Source organism: Cydia splendana, chromosome 7 (genome assembly GCF_910591565.1).
Source record: "Cydia splendana chromosome 7, ilCydSple1.2, whole genome shotgun sequence".
In the NCBI taxonomy this organism is placed as follows: domain Eukaryota; kingdom Metazoa; phylum Arthropoda; class Insecta; order Lepidoptera; family Tortricidae; genus Cydia; species Cydia splendana.
Window position 1 is genome coordinate 15,662,435 of NC_085966.1, and position 16,624 is coordinate 15,679,058.

The 16,624-nt window shown below is 36.5% G+C and overlaps 1 protein-coding gene across 4 annotated transcripts in view; it reads left to right on the top strand.

Moving 5' to 3' along the window:
- LOC134792362 (tyrosine kinase receptor Cad96Ca-like) overlaps nucleotides 1–16,624 on the top strand; it is a 100,806-nt gene that overhangs the window by 48,684 nt on the left and 35,498 nt on the right. For all 4 annotated transcript variants that reach the window (XM_063763640.1, XM_063763643.1, XM_063763642.1 and 1 more), the window contains exon 2: nucleotides 8,145–8,303. In XM_063763640.1, the coding sequence (XP_063619710.1) occupies nucleotides 8,255–8,303 (49 nt within the window). In that variant the 5' untranslated portion in view covers nucleotides 8,145–8,254. The remainder of the gene's footprint in view (nucleotides 1–8,144; nucleotides 8,304–16,624) is intronic.

A 16,624-nucleotide genomic window follows, 5' to 3' on the forward strand; every position in this document is an offset into this window, starting at 1 on the left:
ATCTGCTGCGCTCTACAGTCTCTTTTGGGAGAAGAAGATCTCATCTTCGCTCTAGTCTACCAGTGAAAATCATAAAGGGGGATGGATAACGTACGGAGGGACCCGTACAATGTCAGATTGGCCGTGTCGGAGAATGGCTGAAATGTGCCATCTATCGCCTTCAAGAGGCGTTTTGTCATGCAAACCTTGACAAATAGAGCAAACTAGGGTGTTACGTACACTTGAGTGGCGTTCGACGCAGTTCCGCCAAGACGTCATAGAGTGCGCTCTTAAAACAATTGAAGTCCAGAACAATTGAAGTTATGCTGTCAATCAATCTTCAGAAGGAGAACGATGAGAACGAACGGGGGAAGATGACGTCTGTGGCGGCTCCTGGGTCTAATCCACTAGTTTGCTTAAGATAAGAAACGTAACGCGTGCTGTGATTTGTAATGAGTCTTGTGCAGTAAAGATTGTGAGTTGAACATCGTATTTCATTGAAGGCCCTCGTCATCCACGATTGAAGGTTCTGATGTGCTGCCGATAGTATGATACGCCCACAATTCCCGACATATATTTTTACTCCACCAGTGTAGCTCTGAGTAGATGTTTTTAGGAAGCGTCATTATGGCATCATAATTGTCATTATGTTTTAACAGGGCTAAATATTTTTCTCTTTCGAGTATTTTTGTATACACCCAGCCGTAGGGAACAGCTGGGGCAATAGATGTCAGAGATCCTAACAATTGGGAGAAATCTCTAATGCTGCAAGATGATTTATGTTGAAACAAGTAAATTTTTTCTAAAAGTGTTAGTTGTTTTTGTTCTGGTACACCTAATGTCATATTGGTAGAGTTTAACAAGAAGCCCAAAAATTTACATATTTTGTCTGGTATAAGGGTACTCTTTTCAAAATTGATTACAAAGCCTAAGTCTTGTAGAAGGTTGCAGGCTAATGTTAAGTTATCAGTACAAACTTTTTTAGAATCTCCAAATAGTAAGATATCATCTAGATAACATGTCAGTATTACATTATTGCTTCTAAGATATGTACTTATTGGCTTAATTATTTTTGTGAAAACAAATGGGGCTGTACATAGGCCATACGGTAAAGCATTGAACTCATATAACTGTCCATTGAATTCAAATCTTAAATATTTTTTGGAGCTATCCGAAATGGGTACTGAAAAGTAAGCTTCACTAAGGTCAAGATTAGCCATATAACAATCTCTTGTCATTAGTTTGCATGCAGTTCTTATATCTTCTAATTTGAAGTGTTCTGTATTTACATAGTCATTAAGCTTTTTAAGATTTAAGATAAATCTGTAAGAGCCATTTGGTTTAGGAACCAGGAATATTGGGGATGTAAACTGATTTTTATTATAGGTGCAGGCAGATACTGCACCCAAAGCTATAAGTTTATTAATTTCCTGACTGATCAGCATACTCTCTTTTTTAGACCACTGTTGTGGCGATGTTCTATGTGAAGGTGGTATGTTTATGAAAGGGATTTCATAGCCTTGGACCCAATTTAATATAGTGGCATCATCAGTAATCGGCGGTAGGTGGGGCGGCTCCGGTGATGGTGATAGTGACGCTTCTGTTCGCGTTGAGGTGGGTGGTGGTACTTCTTTGGGGCTTGGCGATGCCCGCCACGGGCTCGCTGGTACTGCTGTGGCGGGCCCCTCCAGTTTCCCTGCCTTTTTTGTTGAGGTTGTTTAGTTGCTGGTTTGGTATTGGTGGATGGTTCCGGGTTCTTGATTTGTGATCCTGTCTTTTTAATAGTTTGTGCCGCTTTTATCCTTTCTGCGCAGTCTTTTCCAAAGAGGAATTCATCCGGTTTGTTGTCCTTCACTGCTTCCCTCACAGTAGGGTTTGCTCCAGCCAGAGCAAAAAACTTCCTGGATCCGGAGTCTTCATAGAATACTTCGGCCATAATTTTTGCAGCGTCATTAATTTCCTCTATAATTGCATTTGAGTTAATGTTTCCTTTTAGCACATTCGTAAGTGTCTTGCCCAAGGCACATAATGCTTTTAGTGTCAGGTTTTGTCTATGGACTATTCTTTTATCTCTTTTTTGTGAGACATCGGAGAGGGATGCCATAATCTCCGGATTAATTTGTGGAGCCTCCTTAAGAAAGTTTTCAGGTGCTGGGTATTTTTTCAAAATTTTCTCTTTTGTATCTTTACCCAGCCCCGTTGACATGATTCTTGACCACCTACTTGCGAGTTCTCCTCTTATTTCTGGGCCTCTTTCTTCACATTCTTCTCCCTCTGTGCCCAAGGCGAGAAGAAACTCTTCTGGTAACACATCCTCTGTAATTTTCCAAAATATACAATGTTGTGAGAAACAATCTATATATGATAAGCTTGTGAGACTATCCGCTAAGTGATAGCGCATTACACAAAAAATAATAATTGTAATGATAATATTTTAAGCTTGTCTAACCGTAGAATGTTAGCGCTTGCTTGCAGTAAACAAAAAAAAAAAAAAACAACCGTGTGTCAAGTGACAGGACTGGAGGGAGAGAACAGTAAAAATTTGATTCTATCAGTAAAGAGAGAAGGCAAGTATGTCTACCTGCTGAGTGGTAGCGCTTACTTGCCTATTTTAAACATGTGTATGACTTTTCCAGTAAAAGGGGAAGCAAGTATGTCTACCCGCTGCGTGGTAGCGCTTCTTGTCTATTTTAACATCTGTATGACCCAAATGTTCAAAGTAATATTGGATGTGATCAAATACTGAAGACAGTTAGTAATAGTTAAACATACCAGTATCCAAATGTTCAGTATTAGCCGTCTCTTCTTCATCATTATGTTGTTCTGTTGGAATTTGTGGGTTTGATGGTGAAGGTTGCGTCTCCCTCGGCGGTGTCGTTTCAGCTTCTGGATTTACAGGTTCCGAAGGTAATTTCTTTAATTTCTTCTGAAGTTTCCTTAGTTTTCTTTTAATATACTCTTTTTCGCTTTCTTCGGCTCTTCTTTTAGCCATTTTTCGTTAGAAAATCCGATGAATAAGGTAACAAGAAAAGTGACAGTGCGTTGTTGCCGAAGTTCAAATCGAAAGAAAAAACGGTCATTTCGTTTGTCTTACGTGACACATTAAAAAAAGTAAAATACCAGGTCTATACCAACCTAGCACAAAAAAACCGGTAAAAGCACGTAATTACTAAAAACATCACTATGAAACCGCATCTAGATAAACTAGATTTGTCTATGCTTCTACCGAGTTCCGAAAAATAACCTAAACTCGTTATTGTAATATAAGCAATGTAGGTCTGAACTTCTTCCAGTATTAATATTTCGTATGTTATTGTAAAATATGATGTCAAAACATACCTCAAATGATGAATATTTGTTTACCAATAACAACAAACCATCCGTTCCTTCCATTGCTAGGAAACTTGTGATACATCATGCGCACACGAAACCCCACATATACACCATACTTCATGTGTAACACATTGATCATATTTACTAAAAATGTTAATTAAACACAACTCAATTAGAAATCACTTGATTTTTTCATAAAATAACAAGAGGCGACAGCGGTCCGCGCCGAGCACTTAGAACGTTATGGCTTGTCAAACAACTGTCAAATGAGAGGTGTTTTTTCTTTTTAAATTTTTAGCTTTGAAAACAGTGATTCGCGCGGCACAATGGGCGCTACTACTTGTAATTCCTCTTGGACAAGGAGACGAGTATAATTACAGACAAAATATAATTTCACCTCTATCTAGTAATTTTTTTACCAAAAAAAACCTAAATTTAATTTGCTTTTTTTTTAGTAAAAACTAGTTTAAGGATGTCTCACGCTAGACTGGGCCGGGCCCGGACCAGCGAGGTGTCCGACATGTTGTTTTCTATGACGGCTGATATTTGATCACGTGGTGCTTTCCATAGAAAATGAAGCGCCGGAAGCTCCGGCCCGGTCTAGTGTGAATCATCCTTAAACAGTAATTACTTAGTTTTTGAACAATTACGGCTCGATTCGGAAAATGAATTAGATTTCTACTAGACTTCAACAAGTTACGATATGAATAATTTAAAGATATTTGTAAGATAGATATGTCAAATTTGACGTTTCCGCGATTCTGGAGGTCCTCTTGAACGATTTCGACAAGTTATGACTTAGATATCCAAGTCACATCTAGTCGATATCTAATGTAGATCTAGTTGATCTCTAAATCGTCTCTAGATCTTGTGATTATCTCGAAATCCGAATAGGCCTGTTAGTCAAAACTAGTTTTCACCAAGACACATTGTCAAAATTAGTTTTGACAGAAATCCTATTTTCACTGAGAAATCCCAGTTAAAAATAGTTTCAAGAAAGGTTAAAAAAAACACGATTTTTCTTATAACTGGATTTCACGGTACCGTTAAATATAGATTAAAATTTCCTGACGAGTCAACTGTCGGTATTTTAGTTAGTTCGTAATTTGTTGCAGGTCTCGAGAGAAATCTATTTTACGGGACATCCAATTAAATATTCGCTTCATCTGTGTGTTAACTGTTTTACACAATAATATTCTCCACGTTTGGAATAAAATTTAAAATAGTTTACTGTATGGTCATGAGTTACAGAATACCTTAAATATTATAGTTCAAACTTGGCGAGGAGTACAATACTAAATACCTAAGGCTTAATTTTAATTATAATTTTTTAAGGTAAGATTTAGTCATGTTTAATACATATTTAATTGCTAGGAGCTACAAAGTTTATTGCAAATAACAGCCTTGAAGTATATTAAATTTCCTCATAATCGAATAAACTAACATCAAGTAACGTTTAATGTGTCATTATCGTTAAAATACAATCATTAACAACAACGATACTTCTAATTGTAAAATTACGTCGATCATTATTAGGGTGGTTCACGTTTGTATGGGAAAAATTCAAACTCTAGTTAGAAGAAGCGGCACCCCCTCATTTTGTTACACTTGTTATGTTGACAAAATACGCCAAGTTTTGTAATCTTATCTCAACTACAAGGGGGTGCTACAACACTTTGAAATTTTTCAAAGTTGTATGATATCCAAAAAAAAAAAGTATTTATTATTCAGAATTTTATTTAAGTATCTGGTTTCACACTATTTGCACATGTGATTTATAAGTTTTTAAGTAGAAAAACATTTTTATTTCTATTTTTTATAATTTTTCAAAAGTAAGATTTTTATTTTTTTTTAGATTTTTATGTAAGTAGTGGTTTTCACATTATTTGAAAGTGTGATTTAAAAGTTATTAAGTAAAAAAAAAATTTTATTTCTAGTTTTTATGACTTTTTTAGGCGAAATTCAAAAAATCTTACTTTTGAAAAATTATAAAAAATAGAAATAAAAATGTTTTTCTACTTAAAAACTTATAAATCACATGTGCAAATAGTGTGAAACCAGATACTTAAATAAAATTCTGAATAATAAAAACTTTTTTTTTTTGGATTTCATACAACTTTGAAAAATTTCAAAGTGTTGTAGCACCCCCTTGTAGTTGAGATAAAATTACGAAACTTGGTGTATTTTATCAGCATAATAAGTGTAACAAAATAAGGGGGTGCCCCGTAGGAAAATAAAAAAAAATGTTTTTTGAACCACCCTAAATTCATTATATGTATTATCTAAAATATAAACTTATCAAGAGTTGGCTTGGCATCTTAATCCCAAGTATTCGTGCAGGCACCAGTTTTTACAAAAGCGACTGTTATCTGATTCGACAGACTTTTCAAACCATTGGGAGAAACTTGACCTTATTGGGTTAGGTTTACCCTCTCTATGCATCTTGACTGAAGTTAATAAACTACTGACTAACTTGTTAGTATTTAGCGGGAAAGCAATGCAAAATTAATCTAGTAATTGTTGTGGAAACTATTTAATTCAATTAATGACTATAAGTAAATAATAAAGATATTCTGCAAATTGATTCCGAAATGATTGTTGTGGAAACTAATTCAATTAAGTAATTACTATAAGTAAACAATAAAGATATTCTTCAAATTGATCCCGAAATGATTGTTGTGGAAACTAATTCAATTAAGTAATTACTATAAGTGAATAATGAAGATATTCTTTAAATTGATTCCGAAATGATTGTTGTGGAAACTAATTCAATTAAGTAATTACTATAAGCTGCTATAAGTAAATAATGAAGATATTCTTCAAATTGATGCCGAAATGATTGTTGTGGAAACTAATTCAATTAAGTAATTACTATAAGTAAATAATGAAGATATTCTTCAAATTGATTCCGAAATGATTGTTGAGGAAACTAATTCAATTAATTACTATAAGTAAATAATGAAGATATTCTTCGAACGAAAGAACTTGAAATTATGATTTAATTGGTAACATTGCGGTATTTGGTCGATCGACTGAATTCATTGTACAGTCAGCTGCAGAAGTTGCTAAGCAGTCGAGGTGTTCAAAATTACCTTGACACGCTCTTATTCTCGTAACAATAAAGTCGCGTCAAGATTATTTTGAACACCTGGCCCGCTTAGCAACTTCTGCTGCTGACTGTACTCTGTAGTTAGCAAATGTATCGAATATTGTATGCAAGTTCTCGCTCCTAATTGGGGTTTAGGTCGTTGTGGCAACTTAAATATTCCCTGTAAACTATACTCAACTTAGAGTACTCGTAAATTTATGTACCTAAACCTGCTTATATTGGTAAAGTTCAGTTTTACCAATTTAGTTACAGTGTAAACTCTATATGGCAACACTCGAGGGACCGAACTAAACATTTTTCGACGCCATAGAGAGTTTTCGTTATATAGAGAGAAATTAATATGAAAGTGAAGCAACTATAGCCAATAATGGAGTGAATCGTTATATCGAGTGACGTTATATGTTTACACTGTATATGTGTTTATGTTGGAAGCTTAGAGGCTGCTTGTTTGTTCACATGAATGTTCCCAGTTATCTCTAAGCTAGCGACTAGTTGCGTTGTGTGATGGATTGAGTTGTTATACAGGATATGTGAGTATTACTAACTATAGTTTTTAGACAGGTTTAAACTCAAAAGTATTATACAGGATGGTCCAAACCTTGACATCCAACAATTTTTTTTAGATTCCTCACGTCGTGGTATCAGAATATACCCCATGTATGTTAGCCGATTTTTCGTAGTTTTCGAGTTATGATTTTTTAACTTTTTACTTTTGTTATGAAATTCCGGGATTAAGGTTTTGGGATTATACTGAGCAACTTTTACTATGGGACCAACCCCCTAATCACGAAAAAAAAAGTACCCTTCCATAGAAAATGGACCAGCCAAAATGTATGAAACAGGCAAATATTTTTCGCGATTTTGGGGTTGGTCCCATAGTAAAAGTTGCTCAGTATAATCCCAAACCCTCCCTGGCAACAGGAATGCAGTTATTTTTTAGTCGTCCTGTATGGGAACCCCGGAATTTCATAACAAAAGTTAAAAGTTTAAAAAATCATAACTCGAAAACTATAATACTATTGTTTATCAATATGGTAATGCAACCAAAACTTTCAGCTTGTTTTTTTTACGTATCTACCCACCCCAGAATCACAAAGTAAGTTATTAACGAGTTAGTCACGAGTAAGTAACGAGTTATTTGACAAAAATCATCATATCTTTTAATACCTAATTTAAAATGGTTTATAGGCTATTAAAACATTTAGAACCCCACAAGCAGATTTCAGCGCCACCGATTTCTGTACCAGGCTCACAGCTGTGAACTGCAGCGTGCATTTGATAGCTAATAGCTTTGCCCGCTACGTGCAAAAGCTAACTTTCACAAGCTCACATTACAATAATCTGTCCGATTACAAAATGCAACATTATTCTCTTATAATTAAGGTATCATTTCAAATCGCCGTTTAAAAGCTGGTTGGATTTGTGCAACTGACGTACTGAACAAAGCTGGCATAACCATTTTGCTAGTTCGCTAAACGTAACATCCTTTGCTTTGTATAGTGTCATTGCGACCCACTGAAGTGTGATTGTGTTTGTATTTGAAAGCTACACTGTCATAAACTGCGTTTTAAAAGATATGTACACGTACCTATATGTATAACACAGTTAATGATAAAAATGAGTCCGAAAAACGACACGAAAGGGTCTTGGCTTGGCAGCCGCCCATAGTAAATCTTCTGCTGCCATATTGTAAAATGTAAACAAATTTTCTTATTTGTTTCAGGTGACGGAAGTGTAATAAATGTGCTAAGTGAGTGATGCGGTGCAGTGTAGTGTCACCACAAATGCGGCGGCGACGGTTCCCCCCCACCGCCGTGCAGTGACCACGCAGCCATGCTGACAAAGACGTTGTGGATATTCCTGACAGGATGCTTCGCGTTCGGTGAGTGCAAAGAACCAATAAATGTTCGCGTAGGGTTACCACAAATAAGGTGACGGTGACCACACTGCCATGTTGATAAAGACATTGTGAATTTACTTTGCGTTCGATAAATTAGTTCTACCTAATTTGACTTTTGTTGATTGCGGATCATTATGCATACAATGGCATAATAACATATTTAATTTAGGTGCTCCATGGACGCAAAAGACTTGAGAGTATATACCCAACAATAATTATATGTTTTACAAAGGGGTAAAGTTGTTGTGTGTGTGAAAAATATTTTACATAGAAACTGATGTGCAGGGATGCATGATACAATACAATAATTTATTCATAAAACCAATACAATTTTACACGTCATATTATTAGGTATATTACTATTCTATATTTAAAATACATTATTTTACATATACATTTTATTATTAAAATTAAGCAAGAAGTGCATACATTATTATAAATTCATCTATACGAAGAATTCATTCAACGAATAGTAGGCAGCAGAGACTAGGTATTTTTTAAGTTTGAGTACGAATGTGTTATTGCTATTCGCAGTTTTTATGTCTTCAGAGACTCGGTTTTAGATTTTCGGGCCAATTGTGTGCAGACATTTTTAGATTTAGCTAGCCGTGTGAGTGGTGGACGGAGTTCGTGGCGGTGCCTAAAGTTGTATTTGGATTCCACGGCATTATACTGGAACTGTTCGAGATTAAACCTTACCTGTTTAGCTACCTCTAGGATATAAAGGCAGGGTAGTGTTAGGATTTTGTTACTGGTGAACAGTTCTTTGGCTGGGTGGTCCCACACACCGGCGACTACACGAATTGCACGCTTCTCTAGTTTAAATACCCTTTCGCGCTCCGCGGCATCACCCCATAGGTCTATTCCATACGTTAATAACGAGTGGAAATAGCCAAAGTAAGCTTTCTTGACATTGTCGGGATGCAGATTTTGGCACAACCTTGTGAGCGTGAAGCAAGCGGCAGCGAGGCGGTCACACAGACAATCGATATATGTGGTCCCCATGTTAGACCGGAGTCGAATGTAAGGCCTAAATATTTTACCTGGTCAACTTGTGGGACTAGCATTCCATTACAAGTGATGTTGAGGTTGTGCTCTCTAGTTCCTCTCAGGCCAAAATGGACAATATTAGTTTTATCGATATTGAGGGACATACCGTTTGCCGTGAACCACGCTGCGACTTGCTGCATCACTCTGCCCAGTTTTAATATTAGATGTTCCTGGTTGTCAGCTGCAACAATCACACAGCCGTCGTCGGCAAAAAGGACAAACTCAGCTTCATTTGATGCTTCTGAGAAGTCATTCATAAGAATGAGAAACAGGTTATTTCCCATTATGGAGCCTTGGGGTACGGCACAATTTCCCAGGTCGAGCAGTTCTGATCGTTCTCCCTTGACCGACCTTAGTTGTTTACGACCCTGGAGAAAAGATGCGATCATGTGGTGTAGTTTACCTGTTACACCATAGTGGTCCAGTTTTGCTAGGAGGAGCGGGTGATGCACGAGTTCGAAGGCACGAGAGAGGTCACAGAATATGGCCGCAACCTGTCGTTTTGCCTCTATGTGATTTAATACTTTAAGATGAACGTCTCGGGCTGCATCGATGGTAGAACGGCCTGGCTGGTAAGCATATTGTTGTTTATTCAATAGGTTGTTTTTATTAAAGTGCGACATGAGAACATCACTTAGAAACGCGTTCAAAAATTTTAGAAAAAGTAGGAATTAGAGATATGGGTCTAAAATGTTTAAGTTTGTCCATTTCACCCTTATTGATCGGCTGAACTTTTACATTTTTTAAGGTAGTGGGATAGACTCCACAGTTTAAACAGTTATTAAATAGGTCGCACAATATACTAAAAAGGAATTGCGGCGCTATATCTAAGAATTTTGTATTCATGTCATTGATATTTTGCGAACATTTTCGTTTGATTTTTTGTGCTACTTTTATCACCTGTTGGAGCGAAAACGGTTCGGTGTCGATAATGTGATATCCTGAGAGTTAGTAAAATGGGTCTTTATATAGAATAATTAACAAGAAAAATTATAAAGTAGGTACGTATAATGAACAAAACGCTGAACAAAAAATATAAGCACCATATCGACATCGCTAACGACGCCTCTTTGAGACAAACTCAGAAAATGTGTGATAATGATTATGTCGGAGTCGTATCGTATAATCCGCCGTTTTTTTAGCCGTTTTCAAAAACAGGGGCGTTTTGAAATGCAGCGGTTTAACGATTAGCCGGATTGAATGCGGCTGAATGAGAATCCGCCGGAATGTATTCGGTGCCATAGTTACGTTTTACGTTCTTCAACACGGCTAGCCGTAAAATGTAATACAGCGAGTCATTAGCCGCCGCTTTGACAGTTTTTAGTTCCCATTTTTAACACTCGTGGCGCTGCCTGACATAACAACAACAAACTATGAAAAACGCTGGGGTGTCCATCAAATCTGGAGTTCGTCAGACTGTTTCTTTAAAAAAAAAACATTTCCTTCGCAACTTAACTAGACGGAGACCCGCTTCGCGGGGCTCCTATTTCTGAGCGGTTTACCCTTCGGGCATCTGAAGCTACTTAACGAACCTAACCTACCTACCTATTGATTTAGTGAGACGTCCGTGAAAACATTACACTTTGGGGAAAAAAGCGTAGGTAGGTAAGTAGGTTAGGTTCGTTAGGTAGCTTCAGATGCCCGAAGGGAGTGGGACCATGGTAAAAATAAATTAAATTGCAAACATTGTCAAACTCCGGTTACGTAGGCGACCGAAAGAACTGTACGGTTACCATCAGTTTGAAACTGACATAAACGCCGTCGAGAACGTAATTTACTTTCTATACATCTCGCTCGCACTCGCATATTAGTGCAAACGGGATGTATAGAAAGTAAATTACGTTCTCGACGGCGTTTATATCAGTGACAAACTGATGGTAACCGTACTGGTCACTCTACAATCTAAATAGTAGTACGATGCGGCTAAACGTAGGCCGCCTTATTCAAGAACGTATCGCAATGACAATCCGGCTAATCGTCGAACCGCTGCATTTCAAAACGCCCCTGTTTTTGAAAACGGCTAGCCGTAATGTAATACGGCGGATTATACGATCTGACTACGACAATTACACTGTCATGACACTCATGACTAGAGTTAATTTATTATTGTCAATATGACATTTAATTAAGGTCGTGTCCAACCAACTACTTAACAACACGCATAAATTAGGTAGAAACTTGTTTAGTGATCGTAGGGCATTACAGTTACTGGATTTAAGTTAAATATTAATCTAGAGAGCACTCTTCAGATACTCGATGGCCCTTACACTGAGGTTCGCGTGGTCTTCAATCCGTCCCTTGAATTTGGTGAGAAGGCATTCCAGAACAATGTGTTCGACCGTCTGCTCAGGGTCACCACCACACACCACCAGCCCCATTTATGCCAGTGGTAGGCACAGTTTCCAACGCCTGTTCGAATGCGGTTTAGTTGACTCTATACCCGGCGCGGTTTGTCGAAGCCAGGTGGATGTCTACTTGGGTTGAGTGTGAAAAGTTGTTCACCCTTGAATAAATAGGTTGAAACTTAATAGTTTAATTAGTTGGGTAGGAAAAATTCACAAATCCAACAAAAGATCCGAAAAATTTCATTATTTCATATACAGTGGAATCTCAATAGCACGAGTCTCAAGGGAAACGTCAAAAACTACGTGTTAACGAGTTTCGTCTTATGGAGGGCATCGACTTAAGGAGGTTCTTGTAGATAATATTGTTTTCGGATACCGCGATAGTTACTCACGAAATAAAACTATTGAAACGGATTATATGGCGTATATTGAATACATACTACATCCCGACGTTTCGAACCCTTTACAGCGTTCGTGGTCAACGGGTGACTGAGGAAAAATTGTACTGTGCAAAAACTACTCACTTAAAAAATAATGAACCAACATAAACTATACATTTTAAGGCCAGTTATACATGCCATGGGGAACTATCAGAGGGGAAACTAGGCTTTAGGGATTAGTCTGGTTTCCTCGCCATGTAATCCTTCACCGAAAAGTAAATTAGTAACGGATTGGTAAATATCGAATGATATTTCGTACACAAGTTCCGAATATCTCATGGCTTTTCACGGGCAAGGGTATAATGTATAATTACGCGCCTAATTAGTCTGACCACATTAACGGCCCAAAACGGCCCAATTCGGACAATGCATGTAAGATCTATCAGTTTCAAAAATGATGTTTTTGGTTGAACGAATGTCACTTTTGACACTGATAGATCAATATCGTATCGCTGTGACATCTTATAAGCATTGTTCGAATTGGGCCGTAAGACAGATGGCTAGTGGCTAGCCCGCCCGGTAACCAGTAACCATGCACACGACCACTCGGTCGGTGCGATAATTGGGTCTCCCCAGTAATCCAACTGTGGTATGTGACTACTAGTCAAATCAGTTTCTTTTTTCAAACTGTCATAACGGTTTTGCTACTATGGAATTTATATAAAACACTAGCATGTGATGTGACGTCACAATCAAGTTTTATACGGGTTTTAAAATAGAAATTGTATCTAAAAGTAACTGCTGTCTACGTTTCTCTATTAATCTTCTGGTGCTTTATTTCATGCATGGTGTAAAATAATTTATTTTAAATACAGTCAAATACCCTGTTGTAATGTAGGTAAGGAATTATCGGTATATCAGTGTGGAAGGTAGTGCAAATTCAAAATAGAAAATATGGTGTGGTATTAAGTAGATGGTGTGGTGGATAGTGTGGTGTGTAGATGATAAACCAATTTCCGTGGTTTGGGGGGAAAACATTGGATATCGGATTTAAATATTTGATTCCTAAAAATCTATCTTAAGATAATACGAGCAAAATACCTACAAGTTTGTTCTTTAAACATAAAGTTAAGGGCTCATTTAGACGGTGCTAGAACTCTCATGCGAGTTTAATTACATTGCGTTATTTGATCGCTCGGCTGTATTGATGTAACCTCAATGGTCCGCATGTAACTAAAATCGTATACGAGTTCGCGCGCCGTCTAAGGCCCACTTGCACCATCTCACTAACCCGGAATTAAGTGGTTAAACTGTTATTAACCTAATGTTAAATTGTACTGATAATCATGGCAACTCTAGGTTTAACCGGTTAACCCCGCTTTAGTGGAATGGTGCAAGTGGGCCTAAATGAGCCATAAGTTTGTTTAATTACTTACTTAGGTACCTGTCAAATTTAGAATCAGTGAGTAGGTAAAATCATGTAAACCTTATCAAATTAATGACAAATTAATATCAAGTGCGTTATATATTGTGCTCTAATTATTAATTGCAGTAACACAATTTACGTTAAAAAACGCAGTACCTAAACACAACAAAACATATTGCAATATGTTTTTTAAACATATTGCGAGTCTACATTTTTATATTTAATTAAATGATTCCTATAATAATTAAATTGGGTTTGAACTAATTTGATGAAATAATTTTACGGTTTAGACTCACTTGTTTTAAGTCACTCGCGCGTGAGTACCTATCTCTCACAACAGTTTAAATTCGATAATTTGATGGAATGAATATTATTGGTGCCTACAAATCACAATCGAATAGATTAGAAAATATGAGGCAAACCTATGTACAATGTACATACCTACTCGTTTGTTAGGTGCTGTGATTAATTATTTCACGCCGAGTCTGAAAGGAACACAATACAATAGTTCCATCTTTTGTTACCTACATTTTGTTCACTCGCATACAATTGCAAGGATATTCAGATTCAGATCATTTATTTGCTTTTTCACATATAAATACATGCAAATATAGTTATAAAATATACTCTAAGGTACATGCTAAAATTGCTTATTCTAAGGTTAAATGTGTAAGGATATGCTTAATTATGTACATATAAGTCATTCAGTAACAGTAAATTAAAATCAATACAATAATTTCAATAGTAATTAATCTAGTGCATTCGCGAAAAATTAATTAATTATGTAGTAAGGTCTATTAGTAAAATAGTCTTTTGCTTTTTTGTTAAATATTCTAATATCTTTACAATTTTTTATGTCCTGAGTTAATATGAATATGAAGAGTCGATGAATATGAATTAATATTAGAATATAATTTCAGGGTTGAATGCTAGTTACCACATATATCCGCGTGGCTTAATTATCGAGGTTATCATTTGAACTCAATATCGGAATGCGTCCATTCATGCGGTATTTTAGTGCCTGACATGGCTTTATTTGTGTTAGTATACCTAATTAACATGACCACAAACTATCAGCAATGGACGCTCTACATTATTACACTTGGAATTTGATTGTACGAGTATGACTATATAATTCAAACCCGCTAGACAAATTTTCTGTACCGTAATAATTAGATTCTAATTACTTTTAGGAAATAATAAGATAACAACCGTTATGATGATAGAGGTACATAATGTTATCGATGTCTGTGTCTAAGCACGATACCATGTAGAGTCCTAAGCACTTACTTGACCGGTTTTTTTCTATGCGTATTAGAAGTCTCGAAGCATTAGACGTTCTTAGAAAGTACTAGGAATGTATGAACTACGAGCAGGTCTAGGCTAGCATTCCCGTATGTGGGACGTCCCAAGTCCAGTGCAAATGCATGTGTGCAATACACATACACGCAACTGATCAATACGCGACGTTTCTACGATCCCTATGACTGTTCCTTTCTAGCTCGCTGGGTATCGACATTTGAAACGAGATGGGTGCTATACGCATCTAGGACATTGGTTGTGGAAAAAAAACTATGCCCGATGAGTCCCGGTTTGTGTGTGCATTCGGGATAAGGCTTCGTTTGTTCTGGTCCTAACGGGTCGACTGAACTTGTACTAAGGCAGCATACATTTTCAAAAGTTTCTACTGGATATATGTTATGATCGCAAACTGATAACGTTACAAATAAGTTTATCAAAATAAATTTTGTTATGAAGTGCGATGTGACGTTTTCCGGCTGTTAACTAGAATCAAAAGGCACAAGTACGATCTTGATTATCTTAAATTACATTGGTCCACATCCAAATCCACATGCAGATCCGCCGATTATCAACAATCCAGGTAGTCCGGAGTCGAAACTTTGAATTGTTCAAGAACATCACATTGTGACCTACAGTATATTTGTGTTTGGAATATAATAGAACACTATTTTGTGAATGTATGTGTAAAGTTATCTCTAAAAAATATATTGAGATTTTTCAAAAATAAGTTTTTGGCAAAAATTACATTTTTGGTACAAGCTTTTATCGCTGACTGTACTTTTCTTACGACAGACAACTAATACTCATCGAGACAATTCTAAAAACCCCTAACACAATTAGGTTGCGTTGTTTCATCACAGTTCCTATGGCCACCTCCTGTCTCCATCATCAGATCAGCTCGATGGTACCATAATATTGCATTGTCATCCGATTTATACATGCATGCAAAATTTCAGCTCAATCGGAAACCGGGAAGTGACTCAAATTTAACTTGCAAGATTTGATTACAGACCGACAGACAGACAGACAACGGTCAGGTGAAACTAAATAAAAGCTTGTAAAAAAAATAGTTTTTAAAAAGATGTAAACATCAAATTCTACAGTAGTGATGTTTTATTCAAATAGCATAACTAAGTATTTTACACTGTAAATAAAATATGCACCACTTTTTTAGTGGTGCATACGTCAAGAGTAACAAAAATGCTTAAAATTAATAATTACAATACAACATCACTTGGTGATTTTCCACTATATTGTTACGCCAATTATTCTACTCAATCTGAAAAAAAGAAAATCCAGGGGATTTGTTTTTTTACTATTTTTTAAACAATTATAACGAATTTTAGCCCAGGCGCATTAATTAAGGGACGTTTCGGGGAGGTCGTCTAAATATACTCATGGACAAATTTAATTACTGGCCAGCATCTAGACTAATTTAAAAATTAGTGATTAAACCTTTTTTTTGCATTCCTCTAAATTTGTCCATGTACACTTGTACAATATTCTCAAAAATAAAAGATTTTTCATTTCTAAACTACGCTCGTACTGTCGACGTCAAAGATATGTTTACATTATTGTGCAAAAGTGAAGCGTAGCCGATATGATAGTTTTCATGTAGGTATTTAAATTATAAATTCAAAACTCTGTCTGCATGTCTGTCTGTTTCATCCTCAATCTTAAACAGCTAAACCGATTTAGATGAAATGTGGTGCCTATGGAGATAGTTTGAAGCCAGGGCTGGATAAGTATAGGATAGTTATAATCAAACAAAAGAATAGATGTAACCGGGCAAACTCTGAG